Below are 19,140 nucleotides of genomic sequence, written 5' to 3' on the forward strand. Positions count from 1 at the left end.
TCTTACACCTCCTGAAGCAACGCACAAAGAGGAGGAGCTTGAACGGCTGCCCTGCCCCTGAGGGCTCCTTCTAGAGCAGAGCCCCGAGTCTGATGTCCCTGCCCATTCCAGTTACCTCAATGCTGCACCCAGCTGCTCTGAATCACAGTGTCTCATCTGTGACTGACAAAGCAAAGCACAAGGCAGAAAGTGCCAAAAGCCAAGGGGTGGGAAGGACAGCAAAGAGGATAGGCAAAGGATAATTTCACAGAGCAGACAAGTGGCTTAAATTAGCAAGTTGTTTTGAGTGCACTGCTTATCCTTCTGGGACAGCAGAGGCAAGGAAGACCATGCTCGTTGTCTCCCACGAAAGTGCCTGGAAGAACCTGTTCTAACAATGGCTTTTCCCTGGGATTATTTAGCTTTTCTCAAAGGACCAGTGTATTCAGAACTGAGCTTTGTCAAGCTGTTGCTGCTGTAGCACCTGGAGTCACTGCCAGTGACTCTGTTCACAGTGTTTATAGGAATTCTCTGGTGGAAGGGAGCTGCCTAAAGAGAGCTGTGAGGAGCACAGTGCTTCCCTTTTAATTGGGGAAAGGGGAATTTATACATGCATGAGACAGGTAAAAGAGGCTCAGCTGGGGCACGCTTGCTGCTGTAATTGCTTTGGCTTTCAATGCACTTGAACACTTAATGTGAAACTAGCTTGTAGCAGACCCAGACTATGGTACATCCAACAACTCAGCATCTTGCTTCTCATGCAAGTAGCACAGCACTTGCTTTGTTCTCTCTGAAGAGAATTCTGCTCCCCAGGTGAACTCTAGGACCAAACTAGTGCACATCCTGGCCTCAGCTCCAGGACAAGCTACTTACCAGCAGCAGGTAAGCAGCAAAAGGAGATTCTGGCTGACACAGACCTCAGCATAACTTGCCTTTTGCCTCTAGGTCCTTGCTTTTCTTTTTGTTCAGTCTAAACCATGCATGGTCCTGTCTCTTGCCCTCTGGGTGAGGGATTTCAGGACTCTGTTGGAGGAGAGAGCTTACAGGTTTCAGCTGCCCACATCCAACCCCTTCTGCTACCCACTCAAAACCCAGAGATGATGCAGTTTAAGCTGGGCTCTTCCAGTATGGACAGGTGGCCCCATCCAGCGAGCCACTGACATTCCTGGGCAGTGCCTTTGACCACAGTGTGAGCACAGTGCTGAACCTCTGAATATGGGAGAGAGGATGACAAGCTTATCTTAGCTCAAGAGCCGTACACAGCAATGCCAAGGTTTGCAAATTAAGAAAAAGCCAACAGCATTACAGATAAATGTATTTTAATTAGGATTAAATACTATCTCAAGGTATCTTGAAATCGCACTTGTACTGTACTATCAACAGCCAGAGGCAATAAAAAAAAAAGTCTGAAAACGTAGAAGTTCTAACATCCAACACATGACAGTAAGTGCTGCCATTTAAAGCGACAAACACCGCTCCCAAGAACAGATACTCTTAGAGGAAAAAGTTGTAACATTTTTGTATGGACAAAAAAAAAAAGTAATTTGAAGACCAGAAGAAATATATTAGTGCCTTCCTTTTTAAAAGGGTTTTTTTTTTGTTGGTTTTTTTTTTGCTTTTTTTTACATTAAATACAGTTTTCTTTAAAAGCAAGGTACTTTCTAAATTCATGGTTTATATACTGTATGTACACAAGAGCAGAACATTGTACAGTGTTTTTGGATAAAGCAGCACTAACTAGCTGTAAGCTGGTACGGTGTTGCTGACCCAAAAAGCAAGATGACAAGTTAAGCACTCTAGGAGAAGTATCTCCATGGTTGGTATGAGAAAAGTAAAGTATCATGTATGTACAAACTGACCATTCAAACAAACCCCGCCAACTCAACATCATTAGCCATGGAACTGCCCATGCTGCAGCTGATCAATGGAAGTCTGACTGCAAGCGCTGGTCTGAGACCCAAAGCAACCATTTCCTTTCAGTAACAAGGTGCATCACCCATGCAGAGAGCACTTGCACAAGTCATTATTGCAACATGTCCCCCCTGGGCTCCAGGGGGAGCGGATTCTTACTGCAGCCTCAAGCCAAGTAGCCACCTGTGGGTTTTTTGCACTATACAAAACACAAAATGCCCCAACCAAACCATATGAAATTGACATTAAAGCTACGTTAAGTATCTGTATGTGCACCTGGCCTTTCTGCCCACAGTTACAAATTAAAGCAGAAAGTTTGCACCCCACTATCACCAGTTCAGACTAAAATGGAGTGGCAGTGATTTCCATCATTAGTGCAACATTAACTCCTATACTCTATCAAAAGTGACTGACTGCTCTCCAGATGCACAACATGCGTATTCAGGTCTTACAAAACCAAATCAGAACATTGTGCAGAAAACTGGTTTCAAGTTTGTAGCCTTTTTTCTTTTTGTCTACCCCATTAAATTCAGGAGTAGTTTGTGTCCTGCTCAAAGTCAATTGCATCAAAAAATGACTTTTTTTATTCTAGGGCTAGCAGTGGGGAGAGATTAAGGTTCTTCTTGTTACACGTACTTTTAAACATCATTCAGCTTACACCTTGGGAAGAGGTTATTTGCTGTACTTTCAGGACGTTGTTCACCCTTGTCTGAGACACTACACTGGTTTAAGGAACTGAAGGTTTCTTCTTTGATGAGGACAGAAGTGAGACAACTTGTTTCTAAACTGCATAAACTTAAAAGTTTCAAGTTTTAATGGTGTAAAAAATCTGACATTCAATTACAGTTAAGAGAAACTTGCTACACAGCAAACTGCATCCAAATCTACCAGTTACTGATGGGACCTTTAAATTAACCATTAACAAGTTAGTCAAGGCATCCAGACCTGGAAACATCAGATCACTCAGCCAGTGAGCCAGCAACTCCCTCCCCCTTTTTCATGAGGCTTTAACAAGCGCAACTGATGTGACCTCAGCACTGGAGCCAACGACTCCAATCCCCAAAAAGGTTAGGGAGATCCTGTGTTAAGCCCAATGCAATATGCATTAGTGTCATGGAGCAGGAAGATCCCAGTGTCTACTTGTTAGAAGTTCACACAAATCATACAGATACAGACAGGATAAAACACAGACTCAAAAAGATCCATTATGCTTGAAGAAAATTCCAAATAAAATGACATCTTCTGCACAGCCCAGCCTCAGACACAGCCACACCTTTATCTAGTATAATAAACTCTGTAGTAAACTGTTTTTGACCTCCATAGAGAGTAGGAGTTGTCAAATTTAAGAAGATAAACTCCTCTCCCTGGGTACTGGTGGCTGCCAGCATACACTTCTTCGTGACAGTCTCGTCTGTACACAGGCACTATTTCATCTAGCTGAGGCTTGTTGGCATTCTTTTTGGCTTTTTCTTCACTGCTAGTATTTTCTGCAAAGGGAAAAAAAAAGGGTGTCAGTGAACATGGGTGGATGCTTTACAAGAGAAAGTCAGACTAACCTCTAGTGGACAAGGCCCTCTTTGTTAGTTTAGGAATGAGAGGAGCTGCAGGGATTCCTACCAAGGCTGGGGCTGAAGCACTCAGAAGCAGGAAGATCACCAAACATGCTCACTTTATCATGATTTTTACAGTTTGATATTGAAACTCACCACACCCGTCTCCCCAGCACAGCCAGGTCAGTTTGTAGAGATGCCAAACTCCAGTTTTCAATAAGACAACCACCCTCCACTGATTACCACAGATTATTGGTATTGATACCCAGAAAGCCACTGCTTCCTAAGTCAGGGCAGCTCCTTCCAAGCAAATCACATGCTCATTTCAAAACATTTTTGTGGTGGTATGCTGGACTTCCCCACAGGCAAAGGCTGTGACCTGTGTCTCAGCCACCATGAGGACTTGCTCTCGGAAGCTGTTTTGCCGCAGCCTCGAGGAAACTTCCTGGCTAGAAACATCTCTTGAACAGCAGGATGGGATTTTTCCCAAGGTTTCAGAGCGCAGATCTGCTGTGCTCTACTATAGCACAGGTTTCAGTTTAGTTTACTGAATAGTTAACCTAGGAAAAGGATTTCCCCAGCCTCAGCTGCTTTAAAAACATGACTCCAGCCAGAGGGAAGCCAGGGAAAGTGGGAGATTACACACAAGACCATCCATGGGGACTTCCCTCACAGCAAACTCTGACAGTTTATACACATTAGCGTGCTTACCTTCCTCTTCCTCCTCATCATCACTGGACTCGCTGACATGCACACTGACTGCAGTATTAGGGGAGTCTGTCCATTCAAAATACACCCCAAAACCAATGTCATAATTGTCTGTAGCAAACTCCCAAAAGAGGTAAGACCCCTCTTCATGAGTTGGTACTCTGACTGTAACCACTTCTCCTCGGCCCACGGTGATCACAGAGTCTGCATCCTGACGGATTTTTTCCTTGAAGTCTTTTATCTGGGGTCGTGTCCACATGGACGGGGCAGCGATCACTGGGACAGAGTCTGGAGAGAGGGGAGGAAATACTCCAGTTAGGTTTTGTTTTAGATATTTATGCTGCATACTTAAATGTGCCTTAGGAGCACTGGAGGGCCCCAAGCATTAAAGTTGCTTCCAATTAATTTTGCAAGTCTCAACTCTGAAAAAATGTATTAAACAGTGCAAATTTAGTTGTAACACTACTAAATGCTACCAGTTCACCCATCCACCACATTTAAACCAACAGTGCTTATGCAGAAAAGCCTCAGAAGGCAAATGTACAGCTACAGGTGACAGGTCTGTATTGCACAGAACCCCTCACTTAGAAGGAACTTTAAACAGTTTTGACCCCAGTTCAAATAAAACTGAGCATACTTCTGCCCAGAACAGCTTTGTGCTAGAACTTTTATGCTCCTTTCCTTCAAGTCTAGAGTGAAAGGAGGCTCTGGATCCCATCAACTTGCTGAAATGCTTTTGCTGCTTCCTCTTTCCCTCCCCTCCCAAAGCTGAGCTTTGCCTTTGCAGTATTATTCTCCCATGAGAGACAGCAGCCCCAGGAATCAAATCTAGCTTTTCCACAGGCAAATGAAGCCAAACAAAGAACCACTGTAACCCCACTTAAGACACCTGAACCCTAAGAAAGGCTTTTGCTATTTATTTTTAATAAAGAAATTCAGCTAGTCCCACCTTTTGGTCCATTCTCCAGTGCTTCTTCCAAAGCCTCTGGATCCAACTCTTTTTCAGGGCTGTCTGCATGTGCACTGGCCTGCCCATTAATGGATGGGGTGTCCCCTGGGGCAGGGCTGTTCACCTTCGATGCAGTAGTCAGGGGTGTCCCTGTCGCTGCCACCACTGCATCCTGCTGCTTCTGTAAGGCTGCCTAAAACGACAGGAATTTAAGTCAAGTACAACCAAACCCTCACAAGATGCCAGTTTTACACCTTCCAGCAGAAGGTATAAAGACAATTTAAAGAGAAAACCTCTCCCTTCACCCCAGAAGAGGGCTTGACCCAAAAGACCAGAAGCAGCACACAGTAACCAGTTGCATCTACTCAGTACTACCAAGGGATGTGAAGTCACTTGCTTCTAGGCTCGTGGATATAACCTGAACAAAAAAATTCAATTTTCAAATTAATTAGGGTACACACAATACTCTTGCACTTAACTATGGAAGTTTTTCATTCCTATAACATTTCTTTCAAAGTTGGAAGTGTGGCTTGTTTGCTGGAATTTTTTTTTGCTGGCTGGAAGGGTTCCACCCAGCCTGAGCTCATCCAGGTCTAAAGAGAGCTGAGGATTGAAAGTCTACTAGCTACTTGTCAATTTATGAGTTAAACAGAGAACTCTCTGAGAAGAGCAACTTCCCTGTCCCTCGTTATCAGTCCAGAGAGACAACAAAGGCTTTTTTTTGGGACAGGGAAAAGATAAAAGCACCACTCTTTAAAGGATAACCTAGCAATCACAAGATTTTGATGAACAAGTGCAATATAGGTATCCTGCAGGAATATGAAGACAATATAGAAAAACATCAGATTTCAAATTTAAGCAATTGCAGAGATGCTGTCCAGATTTCACTTTCTACTACAGCAGTTTTGTGCACCGAGAGAGTCATGTGGTGTGAACTTTTCTACAAAACTATTGCACACAGCCTTTCCAAAATTAATTGCATCAGAAGCTGATCTGTAAGCAGAACAGCACTTTCTGACTGCACTAACAGATCCCAATGCAGCTGAGTCACAGGCATCCAAATGAAGTATTCCTTGGAAGTGTTAGGGAAGCTACATGAGGGAAGTCCAAAGAAACTATAACAGGGCAGGAAGTCTCTGCCTTTCTTACACCACTTCAGCTCCATCCAATCATGGTTTGGCTTGGAAGGGAGCTATAAAAATCATCTAGTTCCACACCCCTGCCATGGGAACAGACACCTTCCACTAGACCAGGTTGCTCAAAGCTCCATCAAATCTGTACATGAACACTTCCTGGGATGGGACTTCCACAGCTTCTCTGGGCAACCTGTGCCAGTGTCTGACCACCCTCACTGTAAAAAAAAAAAGTCCTCCTTATGTTCAATCTAGACCTACACGCTCTCAGATTAAAACCTTTGCCCCTCATCCTGTCACTACAGGCCCTGGTAAAAAGGTCTTTCTTCATGTTTCTTATAAACCTCCTCTAGGTACCGAAAGGCTGTAGTGAGGTTTCCCCAGAGCTTCTTTTCCAGCCTGAACAAGCCCAGCTCTCTCATATTATCTTCATAGGAGAGGTGCTCTGGCCCTCTGAGCATCTTTGTGGCCTCCTCTGGACCTGCTCCAACAGGTCCATGCTCTTCTTGTGTTGGAGACCCCAGAGCTGGATGCAGCACTCCAGGCAGGGTGTCATGAGAGCAGAGCAGAGCAGAGCAGAGCATCACCTCTATCCCTCTGCCTTCTGGCCACACTTGTTTTCCTGCATCCCAGGACATGATTGACTTCCTGGGCTGCAGAAGTCCACTGCCAGCTCATATCCAGTGTTTCATCCACCAGCCCAGCTCTGCTCTCAACCCATTCAACCCCAAGTCTGTACCAATACTGGGGAGTGCCCAGACCTGACCCAGTGCAGGGGCCTTGTTGAACTTCATGAGGTTCACATGGCTCCCCTTTTAGGACATTTCTTTGCTGAGGGCATCAGTCTCAACACAATACAAATGACATAACAGGAAATTAGTTACTGAAGTTTAGGTCTTTAGCTCAAGGACAAACCTCAGGCTGGCAGCCACAGTCTGTCTCCCACTCAAACCACAACCAGCTTATCGCAGGCAAGCAACTTCATCAGGTCAGACAACAGGTGCAAAAGGAGAGAGAAGTCAGCAGTGCTCAGGCTGGCAGGGAAGAGCAATCTCCAGCAGTGCTGCTACAGTGATGTGCATGCACGCTGAGCTAGGAACACAGGGCTGACCACAGCCTGCTGCTGCGCACAGACCTCCAGGAAGAGTCACCTGAAGAGGTTTGTTCATGCTCACATGCACTGGTACGTCATTAAATTACACACACACATCACCAGTGCTGCAGCAGAGCACTTCACATTTGGTCTCCAACAATAACATTGCACCAAGTCATTAGCAAAGATTGCTCAGAATTTTCTTAATTAACAGCTGCTTCAGAAAACTACTCCAAAAGATGAAACAAATAAAGGGGCTTTAGTGTTTGAATCTGAAGCAGCACTAGTCACTATGACAGTAGCTCTCCTTGTGGCAATTATCTTTTCAAGGCGATAACAGCAGACAAGTTAACGCATCCCAGTGACAGCCCGGGACACGAAGCCCAGGCTCCCCAGCTGGCCAGCCATACCTGCTGCTGTGCCAGCTGGACCTGGTAGAGCTGCTGCATGTACTGCTGGTAGTGCTGCTCCTGGAGCTGCCGGATGAGGATCTGCTGCTGCTCGTAGTTGCCGGGATACTGCTGGGCCGCGTACTGCTGGAACTGCACGGCCGTCTGCGAGTTCAGCGCTGCCATGATCTGCTGCCTGCGGGGGAAGCACAGCCCGGCGTTACCAACAGCTCAGGGCACTGGGGAAATCCCTGCACTTCACTGCTTTGGGGCCACTTCAAGCATTTCATTCCATTCCTGCAAAACCCAGGTGAAATCAACCTACGTATGTAACGGACCAGAACCCACAGCTAATGCAAATGTGAGTTTTGCCTAAAAATACGCTGAGAACCTAAAGAAGGGAGCAACATTTTCCATTTGATGTTTGGAAACATCAAATGTTAAAACAACAAGAGCTCTTACATAATTCTCCATCTGTAGTCTGATAAAGAGGTAGTGCTATAAAAAACCCACATGACTGAATTTCTCAAACAAGCAAAGGAAAAAAATCTACATATGCTTTTTCCAGAAACCACTCTTCCAGCAGACCTGCTAAAAATATTGGTAAGAACAAACCTGCTGTGGCACAGCACACCAATGCTTTTTGGTGAATCTAAGAAAAACACATCACATTACTATCTTCGTTTCCCTGGTCAGTATGCAAACAAGTATGAAAAACATGACTGACAGTGGCCTAATTCAGGAACAACAAAAAAAATGCTGCCATATGAGGCATCTGCATCTCCAGCAAACTCAACTGCTGAAACTTTAAGAGGAACACATGGGTTACATATGCACAGGCTGTTTTTCTCCTCTCTCCAAAGAACTAAGAGAAACTCTATGGTAAAATGACTAGACAGATCCAGGGCCTGTCTCACGTTACATTCTTCAGTGACCAGCTATCAATGTTTCAGAGGAAGGAAGAAGTATCACACAATTGCAAGAAAAATTCTTTCCTTCCCACTCTTCTTCCATCCCCAAAAATTATGTTCTAAAGCATCAGTATTAGACTGGTCTAATATCCCAAGGAGCAAGATTTACTGCTCTTCAGCAAACTGTGACCAGTTTAGATACACTTGGTATCCACATTCCTTTTCTGTCTAAACTCTTTTATCTCTGTAACCTGCTATGCCCTCTTAATACACAACTCCCATTCATGTAAAAAACCCCCTCAACTTCAAGGCGTACCACACTTCTTGCTACTTAGCACTGTGCAACACTTTCTACTGTATATGTTAATTTATGTCTGTCTCTTACACTCCTCTGGCTCTCACCATGTTAAACAAGCAGTAAAACTTGAGGTTTAATTATTTGCTCCCTTCTCAAAACCACTACATAGCAAGCACAGGATCTACTTCAGAGACACCCCCTGCAAAGACATTTTTATTGTGGAAAATAGTTGCTGACTGATGTGGAACAGCTTTACTATTCTCCTAAATATCACGTGTGCAAAGCCAGATCTGTGTTTTCAGCATCTGGATGCGATGGGAACAATGAAATATAATTAGAACTGTATATTTCTTGTCTCAAGTGCAAGGCAGTTATTTTCTTTGAAGTGTTGTTTGTTTCCACTACTCACTTCTGCTGTTCCATCCGAAGTCGTTCCTCCTCTATTCTCCTCCTCTCCTCTTCTTCCCTTCTCAGTCTTTCCTCTTCTTCTCGCCTCCGTTTTTCTTCTTCCTTTTGTAACCGCTCCCGCTCCTCCTCTTCACGCCGCCTTCGCTCTTCCTCTTCTCTTCTGCAACATCCACTCAATAAGCCATTTCAGCATTCCTACAATCCTAGGATGAGTTCTTTTCAACATGCTGCAACCTGCCTTTTGCCTGCCCAGTGAGGCTTTTTGTTTGGTATCATCTCCTCACACTTAAACGGGCCTGGAGAAGTGTCTTACCGGACACACGAAAAAACCACATCACTGCACTCAGCAGCACGACAAGGGGAGATTCTGTGTTACAATTTGATATTCATGCTAACCTGTTACTGTGCTACCTGTAGCAGAGAGCAGCAGAAAAAGCTGCCTGGAAGCTTTAAACATATCTTCCAAGCTTTAGCACATGTTCAGTAATGATGTGGGTATCATGGTTTAATAATCACATCTGGAAGCAATAATAAGACAGCCTTTGTCAAGCTGCTAACCCATATTAGGAGTTTAAAGTTTAATATAATTTAAAACCTGACAATTTAATGTTCTCTGTATATTTAGTCCACAGACATTTTGTGAAGCAGCTCTTCTTAAGCAGATAACAGTATCAGCAAAATTTTTAAAACTCCTAAACAACTGCTCACTACTGGCAAAGTAATAAGGCTTAAAGAGATCAAATGATACCACAGCCACCTACACTTCAAGCATTTCCCTTCCCAAGACAACTCCAACCTAAGCTGTGATACCGTCCACAGGCCAAGAGTTACACATTTCATAGATACCAACATCAAAGCACCCAAATGTTACCTTTTCTTTTCTTGCTCTTCTTTCTCTATCTTGTGGGAAGTGACATATGTCGAGAACAAGTGGCAGCACCTATGCAGGAGCTTGACAAATTCTGTCATAGCTTTTTGCTTTGACATGTTTCCAAGGGCAGCCCATTCCTTCCTGAGAGAGAGAAATCAGCTGAAATAACAGACTGAACTCTTTTCAACCCAGTTGTGAGCTCTGACAGCCCAGCAAAGAAAGAAAAAGTTGGGTGACTGGGAACCAAATTTTATCATGTGCAGTTTCAGAGAACCAACAGCTTCTTCCCAAAGACAGTAAAATGTTCTCTTCTGCCTGCAAAAGAGCCACTCTTTCAAAGAGAGATAACTCAGCTCTTACATGAAATCTCATACATCCCATCAACCCTACTTTGAATGCTGAACTATGTCCAAAAACTTCCCAGCTACAAGTGAATCTAAAGTATTTTTTTAACCTCCTTCCACTCCAGTTTGTGGAAAAAAAAAGTATACATTTTCCTGAATGAAAAAACACAGTGACAACTATTGATTACAGCACTTCAGTTAGTTGAAAGAAACAGCCTTGTTCTTCCTAAGAAAAACTGCATCCATTTGTGCAAAAGCAGTGTACTGGACCCATCTCAGAGAAGCCACTGCTGTGTTGCACATTGCCTTCACTCTAGAACACTAAAAAGAGCAACAATGAACATGAGAAGTACAGCCTGAGCTGCAAGCAACACAAGAGACATACCTGAGACTTCCCATGTCTCATAAAATATTTACTCAGAGTTTGAATCCATCAGGTATCTGACTTCAGAAATTATCTTTGGTGTTGGGACAAGCTATGGCAAATGCTTCTACCACTGGCAAAAGGCTTGGCCAGCTGTAACCATGGTGTGGAGTCTGGATGAAACAGGGGCCTGCACATTAATGCATCTTAAACTTCTATGAGAAACTGGACTGTCAGCACAGCAGCTTCTAGCATGGTTGAAAAAAAATCCCAAACAATCTTCTGTTCATTCCTGTACTGAACTGTGACTCACACTTCTAAGATGTACTTAAAGAGGCCACTTTCACTTTCCACTAGCATAGACACACTGGAGATAACCCACATACTTGTAGAAATTGGATGATGTTATCTTCACCCAGGAAAAGCAGAGTTAAGACCAACAAAAGCACCTGCCCTTTTACCTTCTATCATTGCCCAGCACATCAAAGAATCCAACTTCAGGGCAAGTGTCAGGGTTGTAAGGTCCCAGCAGAACCTGCTTGTGCAGTGCCACAAGTTTGAGCTTTTCTTCATATGTTGGATGAAAGGCTTTGCCATCTTTTTCTGTAGGAAAAAAAAGAAAATTTCACTGTTGTGACTAATTAAGCACAGAATAGGAATGAGGATGTTGCATAACCATTACCATGATTTTCACCATTAAAAAAAAAGAAAAAAAAGTTAAAAAGTCAAGTCACAAAAGGTTAGACAAATTAAGTCAGTTCTATTTAAATAAAATACAGATCGGTCCAGAAGAAACACATCTACTTCAGCTAATGAAAACTTCAGTGCAGAGTGCTTTGCATCCCACTATCTACAGTCAGCCTTAGTGAGTCAGTTATCACATAAATATTTACATTAATTTGTTGAACGTCACACTATATGGATCTGTATCTCCGAAATATTTAAAAACCTTAACTGAATTCAAGTGTGTCTGCCAAGTCTACTCTAGTGTGCACAGGAAGGATTTTCCATAAAGAAACACATGATGTTAACTTTATAAATTGCTCTCCTTTCACGCTCTTCACATTGATGAAAGCTGAACAACCAAGGCTGAAGGCAAGGAAAACTCCAGAGAGGAAAAATTAAGAGTCAAGGAGAGTAGGAGAGCTTTCCCTGAGGGAATACAATTGCTGCCCTTGGCCAAGGCAGCTGGAATAGCCCCTCACAATGAAAAGCCTTGCAGCTGACTCCATCAGCACGAACACATACAGTGAACTCTGACAATAAGAAGGCAACATAAGCCTGAACATGTTCCAGTGGCTCCACAGGAACATCTTCTGAAGCATTCTCAGTTAGATTCCAGCACGCTTTTACTGGTAAGAAGATACTTGCATTGATTTAAAATGATATATGAATTACTCAGCTAGGACTTACTTCAGCACATTTAAATTGTCAAAACAAATCAAAGAAACAGGGATTGCTGTATGTGACTACACTGCTCATTAAGAAAAAGACATTTTTCTTGAAGAGGAAAACAAATAAATAAGCACCATCTCCTTTTGGAAGGGCTGAAAAGAGAAAGCTACTACCAGAGGTAAAAGACTGTCACTTCCCACGACTGCACGGCTCTCCGTGTAATTGGGAGCTGGAGACAAAGATGACGCTCATTCCCAGTTCTCCTTTGGAGCAAGTTGTTTACAGCCCCAAACTGAACAGTCCACACCTAAATTTCAGGCTGATACACACTGCAAAATGGCTTGGCTGACACTTGTGAACAGTTATTAACAGGAAAAGAAGCAAATACTTCTGGAAATCAGGCAGAATCCCAGCAGCAAAGTGCTTGCAGATCACAGCAAGACACTATTTTTGACAGAGAAAGTTCAGTAGATTGCTGGACTTACTCAGCTGAGACATCACAAGGAACCACTACATGCATGCCATTTGTTTTGAAGCCACAATCAAATGATTAGGAAGGCAAACATTTAATTACTTATTATCCATTCCTAGAAGTTCCTATCTCTCTTGCAGAATTTCAAGTATTTGCTCTTGTCCCAGTGTCACACAACCTTACAGCAAATATAGCTGCCAGCTTCACAAACAGAAGCCTTTCTCCACAAAAATATCTACTTCCAAAAATATCTGGTGGGGTAGAAAGTGGGGGGCAGGGCATGTAAAAACTGAACCAGAGTCTACTCAGTGTTATACATTGAAAGGACAAGAGGCACCTGACACAAACTGAAGTACAGGAAATGCCACTTAAGCATTTTTTGTGGTGTTTTGTTTGTTTGCTTTAAGTTGGTTTTTTTTATGATGTTGTTTTTGTTTTTTTAAACTGAGAGCGATGGAGCACTGGAACAGGTTACCCTGAGAAGTTTTTATGTCTCCATGATTGGAGATGTTCAAAACCCAAATGGAGACAGTGCCATGAAGCCTGAACTGAAAAGGAGGGCTAAACCTGACAATCCCCAGCAGTCCCTTCCCACCCCACGTTTGTGATCCTTAAGGGATGCAAATCACCTCAAGCTTTCAACTCCTGCTCTCAGGCCTTCCAAAGAGCCTCTCTGTTTTTCCTCAATTCTTCACACTTCACACTCAACTCAGAATTTACTTATTAGGTAACAAGCACTTCCATTAGCCTCAATAAACAGCATGTACTTTTAAGCAATACTTAATATCCTGGGGCAGTGTGCTACAAAGCAAGTCAATTGACAAAGGTACTACACTGAAATTCTGCCAGGCTTCTGAGCAAAGTGTGGTTCTCAAGGGGGTCCCTATAGCACAGTTTACTTTTCACAACCTGTGTACCTGTATCTGTCTGGCAAAACACACAGCTATTTGCTGTACTAACCTGCTACCTAAGCCAGATAACATCATCAGTATTTGAACTCACTCCTGAAGAGAGTTAAAGGGAAAAACCCTTCATTTCCCATTCAATGCACAGCACATCTGCATTTTCACAGAACAGAGAAGTCAGACCTCATGCCCTAATTACTGAGAGAAGCCAAAATCTGCATTTACAAAGAATGGTGACCCAAGGGAAGAACAACAAACAAGCTAAATAAGAGAGGGAAAGAGACAGAGGAGAAAAACACAAGACAGGCTTTCAGTGACTTGTAGATAATGTAGCTTAGAAGCAAATTATCAGAAAAACACTTGCAGCCAGTCAGTGAAGTTAAGTTTCATACTATTTTGCAGTTAAACTCTACAGCACGAGCCACACTGTACAATCATCCCAAGGATTTGGAATTGTTGGTGTTTAAATGAACCAGAGGACCTGAACTCGTCTGTGAAGTCAAATATGCCAAAAGGAGCATTAGTGTGTCTAGACAAGTACAAGTGCCAAATGTATGCAAGCATCCGTGAATGCACCATTTCAGCAGGCATTACCCACACACCTCATACGGCTGTCGGGAAGTGGGAGAACATCAAAGAGCTCCAGGGAACACACTGAGAAATCCAAAGGACCTGCACAGAAGTAGTACAGCAAATGTGCAACCTTCCCTATGCCACTGGTACCCCTGACCCAACAAGGCCAGGAAGGCACTCAGTTTTCAACCACAACAGAAAGATGAAGCTGTTACTAGTAATGAGAGGGGCTTTTGTCACTATGTGGCACTGTATTATTGACATGAATTGATAAAAACCCACAAGTTTAGACACAAAGGAGTTTAAGAAATATGCTTAAGAGACTGCATTGTGCAAGACACTTTTAGTCCAGGGTAACTTCAGCTTTTCTCCCCCTGTAAGAAACATGGCACACCATGCTGCACATTCCACGCCAACTTCACCTACTGCACCCACTCTAAATGCCTGATTTCCTTGGGACAGCATTCAGTTGAGTCATCTAGAAGCAGCTAGAAAACAGTTTGTGAAGTGTGATTTTTCACCTCATAGCTTTAGAAGCAGAAATCACATATGTTAATTCTATTCATTTGCAAAGTTTTAATGAGCGAGACCAAAACTGAGAAGTGTAAGGACTGAACTGCTGCCTGCAGATCCCAGTACACCCTTACACTCCTAATCCTCCTCTCCTGCAAGTGTGTTCTGCATCAACAGAAGAATTACTGACTGGCCCTTCCAATTAAATATGATCAAAGCTCAACTTCACAAATGTAGATACATTATAGAGGTTTTCATATTCTTGAAAACAAGAGCCTACTTAACTTAAGCATTACAATCATGCCATCAAATTAGTGCCCAAAAAAAAGAGGTCAAACAATTAATTGAGAATGATGTTCTGCTGAGGCTGAAGATGCATTCTTGTTAGGATAAGAGGAAATAACTCAGAGCAGTCAAAGAAAATTAGAGTACTTAACATTCCAGGAGAGCTTTTAGATACCAAAATGATATGGTTTGTGTACTGTCTGCTCAGATGTGCTGCACTGCAAATCACTTTAGACAGTGCACGAACACTTCAGGGACTGTCATATATTGAAGGTTGGCTGCATTGGTATTTCAATGACAGGATGTGGAAAACAACAAAGCCAGGCTGATCCTGGGAGAGATTTGCTGGCAGAGCTATGCAAGCCACCCTCTCCTGCTTCAGGACAGAGCTTGAACAGGTTACCTTCACTGGCATAACCTGTACCAAGCAAGCAGAATAAGCCATCAGAGACACTTCTACTGTGCCAGTTGCCCCAGGGCTCACAATTACAGGCAGTCCTAGAGACAAAGAAATGTACAATGACTGTAACATGACTGTTCTCCACTGCACACTGGATCCAGCACAGTGGAGCAGCTTCTTAATGGCAGCCAAAATGCTGCTTGACCTGCACTAGGCTTAACAGAGCAGGAAGGGAAAGAGTGAATAAGGGAAAGAAGGCTCTTGTTTCCCACAGAAAAATGTACTGGAACATGGTTACCATCTATTTTCTATGCCTCTGTTACTCTGAAAAGCTCTCTTCACAAGCCATAATGAATGTTAAAAAAAAAAAAGATAGTGCACATCTCCAGCACAGCCTAAGGCCTGACAGTGAAGTGACCCAGGGTGAAGCATTTTAGATCTGCTTTAGATTTGTCTTTATCAGAGACAGAATAAAGTAGCTTTTGAGTCTCTTTAATATCCTAGCCTAGTTTCTGTCGTGCTTTGCACATTGTTTACACACACGCTCATCCTGTCTTGTCTCTGAGCAATTCTGTTACCTGCATTATGCCACCACTGACAAGTACTAGCAGTCATTGTAATAAGCAAACTCGAAGTATTTTGATCAGATTCAACTTCCCTTGGAAGAAAGTACACCCTGAGCTACAGACAACTCAGGCTGCACACTGAAGCAGAAAAGACGCTGCTTAACTATCAGCGGAGTTTTTAGAAGAATGGTCAGAAACGAGGTCTCAGCACTGACCTATTAACATGGGGCACCCTTCAGATAGATGTATGGCCTCTGGAAGTACAGGAGGAATCCCTGTTTGCTCCTTGGCATGCACGGGGCTGCTAACCAAGTATGCCCACTCGCACAGTTGTTCTAACAGCAGATGCATGAAAATAATTTGGAAACGAGACCACTTATTTTTGGAGCTGTGCAGATACAGAACAAGCCGGCAGAATCAGTAACCCAAGTATTACAAGCTCCTGTAGCTCCCCATCAGATCTATAAATAAAAATCTTCGTGTTATGTCACTTTCAGGAAGAAATCTACAGATGAAATGATGGCCAATGACTCTGAGTGAGTTATTCCAGCCATAAGGATAAAGAAACAAGGTTTTCACTGGAAAGACTGACAATACAATTGAATGGGGAAAATTCTCCTCTTACGAGCAAATCCTTGAGTTACAAGAAATTGCAGAAGGCTAAAAAAGGAGTGGGAGTAAGCTAAAACGTCGATATTAAGTTTTGATTAAAAAGACAGCAACAAAAAAAACATTGCTAAGACAGTACAAGGCAAGGAACTGGAACCTACACACAAGTAACACCCCACAGACTTCACCATTCAAGAGGAGATAAAGTCAGAACATAAATTCTGTTAAAACATGTGATATAATAGATATAGGTTATTGCTTATCTACATAGCAGTAATACAGATTAAGTCATTCACAGCACTTTTGCGCTGTAAACACAGGTTCCTGTAGAATATTCAACCCAAGACAGAAGAAGACCACAGCTGACTGAGACAAGGAACTTGCTACTGCAGAGACATTTCTTTCTGCACCATTAAACAAAATCAGAACTCTTTTAAGCAACTTCTTTTACAGAAAGGAGAAAGAGACATTAAGTACAATGCTTCCACAACCTGATAACCTATGATAAAAGAGGAAAAAAAATATAAGATCTTACAATCTCTTACTTTTTTTACAGCTTAAAAAAGTAATACCTCTGTATATTAGCATGCTAACAAAATAACTGCTTTGTGGAAGGGCATCAGAACAGAGTCAAAGAACCAGGGCTTAAGAAAACTGCTTAGAGCCTTACATGCTCCTAACAGCTAGCAGGTGCAGGTCAGCCAGTGTGAAGGAAAGACAACTTTGTCCTTCCAGCAGCATTTCCACCAGCCAGCAGTGCTTGCTCTTAGAAGAGGCAACCTCTCTGGGAGGTCATCTAGCAATTGACTGCCACAAGACTGACCTTTCCAAGTGCAGAGCTTGCCTTCCCTAGTGCAGGCATGTGGCTGGGCTCCCTGCTCCACCTGAAGCAGTGTGTGCTTGAGAGCCACGGGAGTGACACATCGCTGAAACGTGCTCGATGCAGTGAGCATAGCTCTTCCCCCAAAACACCACAGCCCACTTCCCCCTCCGGAGGAAACCAAGTGTGGCCAGCTAACTCCAGCTTCCCACAGAAGCAAACGTGGCTGCAGGGGATCCCGGGAAAAACACTCCAGGTCTACACCCCAGGTATTCTGTGGCTACCTGCTGGAGTCATGGCGGCACACAGAACCATAGAATCATCTAGGTTGGAAAAGATCTCTGACAACATCGACTCCCAACTTATGACCGAACACCACCATGTCAACCGGACCATGGCATGGAGTGCCACGTCCAGTCCTTCCTTAAACACCTCCAGGGACAGTGACTCCACCACCTCCCTGGGCAGCCCATTCCAATGTCCAATCACCCTTTTTGTGTAGAAATTCTTTGTAATGTCCAACCTAAACTTCCCCTAGCGCAGCTTAAGGCTGTGCCCTCTCGTCCTGAAGCAGCACAGCCAGCCCTGGAGCTGGCATGCTGAGGAGACGGCACGACACCTCCCGCCAGGACGCGGGCTGTCAGCAGGGGCGGCACCACTCACGGCGAGCGCTCCTCGCCCACGTCTGCGAGCTTTCCCTTCCCGTGCCACCAGCACGGAGCTTTGTGGCTCCGATTTTCGGCCGGGTGCTGCAGACCCCCGGCAGTGCCCGCCGGCCCCGCCGAGCGGCCACACCGCGGCCCGGGGCAGCCTCTCCTCCCGCCCCCCGCCCCGGCTCCCGTCCGGCACCAGGAAAAGGGCATCCCCGCGGGCCGCCAGGACACGCTGCTCGCCACGGCACACCGAGCCCTCCCGGGGCTGCCCCCCCGGCTCTCGGGGGACCCGCAGCCCGGCCCGGCAGGCGATGCCGCCCGGGGCTCCCCGGTGCCGGTGGCTGCCCCGGCTCTGGCGGGGGGCGGTGCGGGCCGGGCCGGCGGCCGGGCTCACCTTTGAAGAAACGCAGCGCCAGCCCATAGAGCTCCTCCAGCGCGAAGCCCCAGCACCGCTCCAGGCTCAGCGCAGCCTCCTCCGCCGCCTCGCCGCCGGCCTCCGCCGCGCCCGGGGAGCCGGGGCCCGCTCGGCCCCGCCCCGCCGCCGGCTCGCCCTGCGCCGGCCGCGCTTCGCAGGGCGGCACCTCGGCGTTGGGGCTCAGCGTCAGCCCGTCCACCGAGACCTCGAGCCGGTCCGAGCTCAGCACCGCCGCCATCCTCCGCCGCCTCCCGCCCGCCCTCCGCCTCCTGCCCCGCTGCGGCGGCCACGTCCCGACTTCCCGTCCCTCCGACCCGGATCTTCCGGGCCCGCCCACGGCTCCGCCCCGCCCCGCCCCGAGCCGCGGCTGCCGGGCCGCGGGGTGCGCCCGCCTCCTCGCCCCTTCCCCTCAGGGACACTGCCTGCTCCTGGGGCTGGGCTGCCGGACCCCGGGAATCCCGGGGCGTGACTGTCTGCGGGAGCCGCCGCCGGGCGCCCTGTCCGCGCTTCTTGGTTACTTCATAGACGGGATAATGTTTTTTCAGCAGCGTTATCCCCCTCATGAGGAGAGACTGCGGGATCTGGGCCTGTTAAGTCTGGAGAAGACAAGACTGAGAGGGAATCTC

At 45.2% G+C, this 19,140-nt stretch overlaps 1 protein-coding gene across 1 annotated transcript; it reads right to left on the bottom strand.

Moving 5' to 3' along the window:
* Positions 1–1,281: 1,281 nt before the first annotated feature.
* ACBD3 (acyl-CoA binding domain containing 3) lies at positions 1,282–18,781 on the bottom strand. The gene is made up of 8 exons (XM_039569546.1): positions 18,494–18,781; positions 11,370–11,511; positions 10,201–10,341; positions 9,331–9,489; positions 7,734–7,908; positions 5,098–5,290; positions 4,152–4,436; positions 1,282–3,377 (listed from the first exon to the last, which is right to left on the bottom strand). Exons 1-8 carry the CDS (start codon positions 18,750–18,752, stop codon positions 3,166–3,168), a joined length of 1,566 nt encoding a protein of 521 aa, XP_039425480.1. The 5' UTR covers positions 18,753–18,781; the 3' UTR covers positions 1,282–3,165.
* Between the last annotated feature and the right edge of the window lie 359 nt (positions 18,782–19,140).

Source organism: Corvus cornix, chromosome 3 (genome assembly GCF_000738735.6).
Source record: "Corvus cornix cornix isolate S_Up_H32 chromosome 3, ASM73873v5, whole genome shotgun sequence".
Lineage (NCBI taxonomy): Eukaryota > Metazoa > Chordata > Aves > Passeriformes > Corvidae > Corvus > Corvus cornix.

Excerpts from the sequence above, each read along its gene's own strand:
- ACBD3 (XM_039569546.1), bottom strand. The coding sequence starts at position 18,752 with ATGGCGGCGGTGCTGAGCTCGGACCGGCTCGAGGTCTCGGTGGACGGG. Across the intron at positions 10,342-11,369 it reads GTGCTGGGCAATGATAGAAG|GAAGGAATGGGCTGCCCTTG; the intron begins GTAAAAGGGCAG and ends TCTCTCTCTCAG. Across the intron at positions 3,378-4,151 it reads TGATGAGGAGGAAGAGGAAG|AAAATACTAGCAGTGAAGAA; the intron begins GTAAGCACGCTA and ends TTCCCTTTGCAG.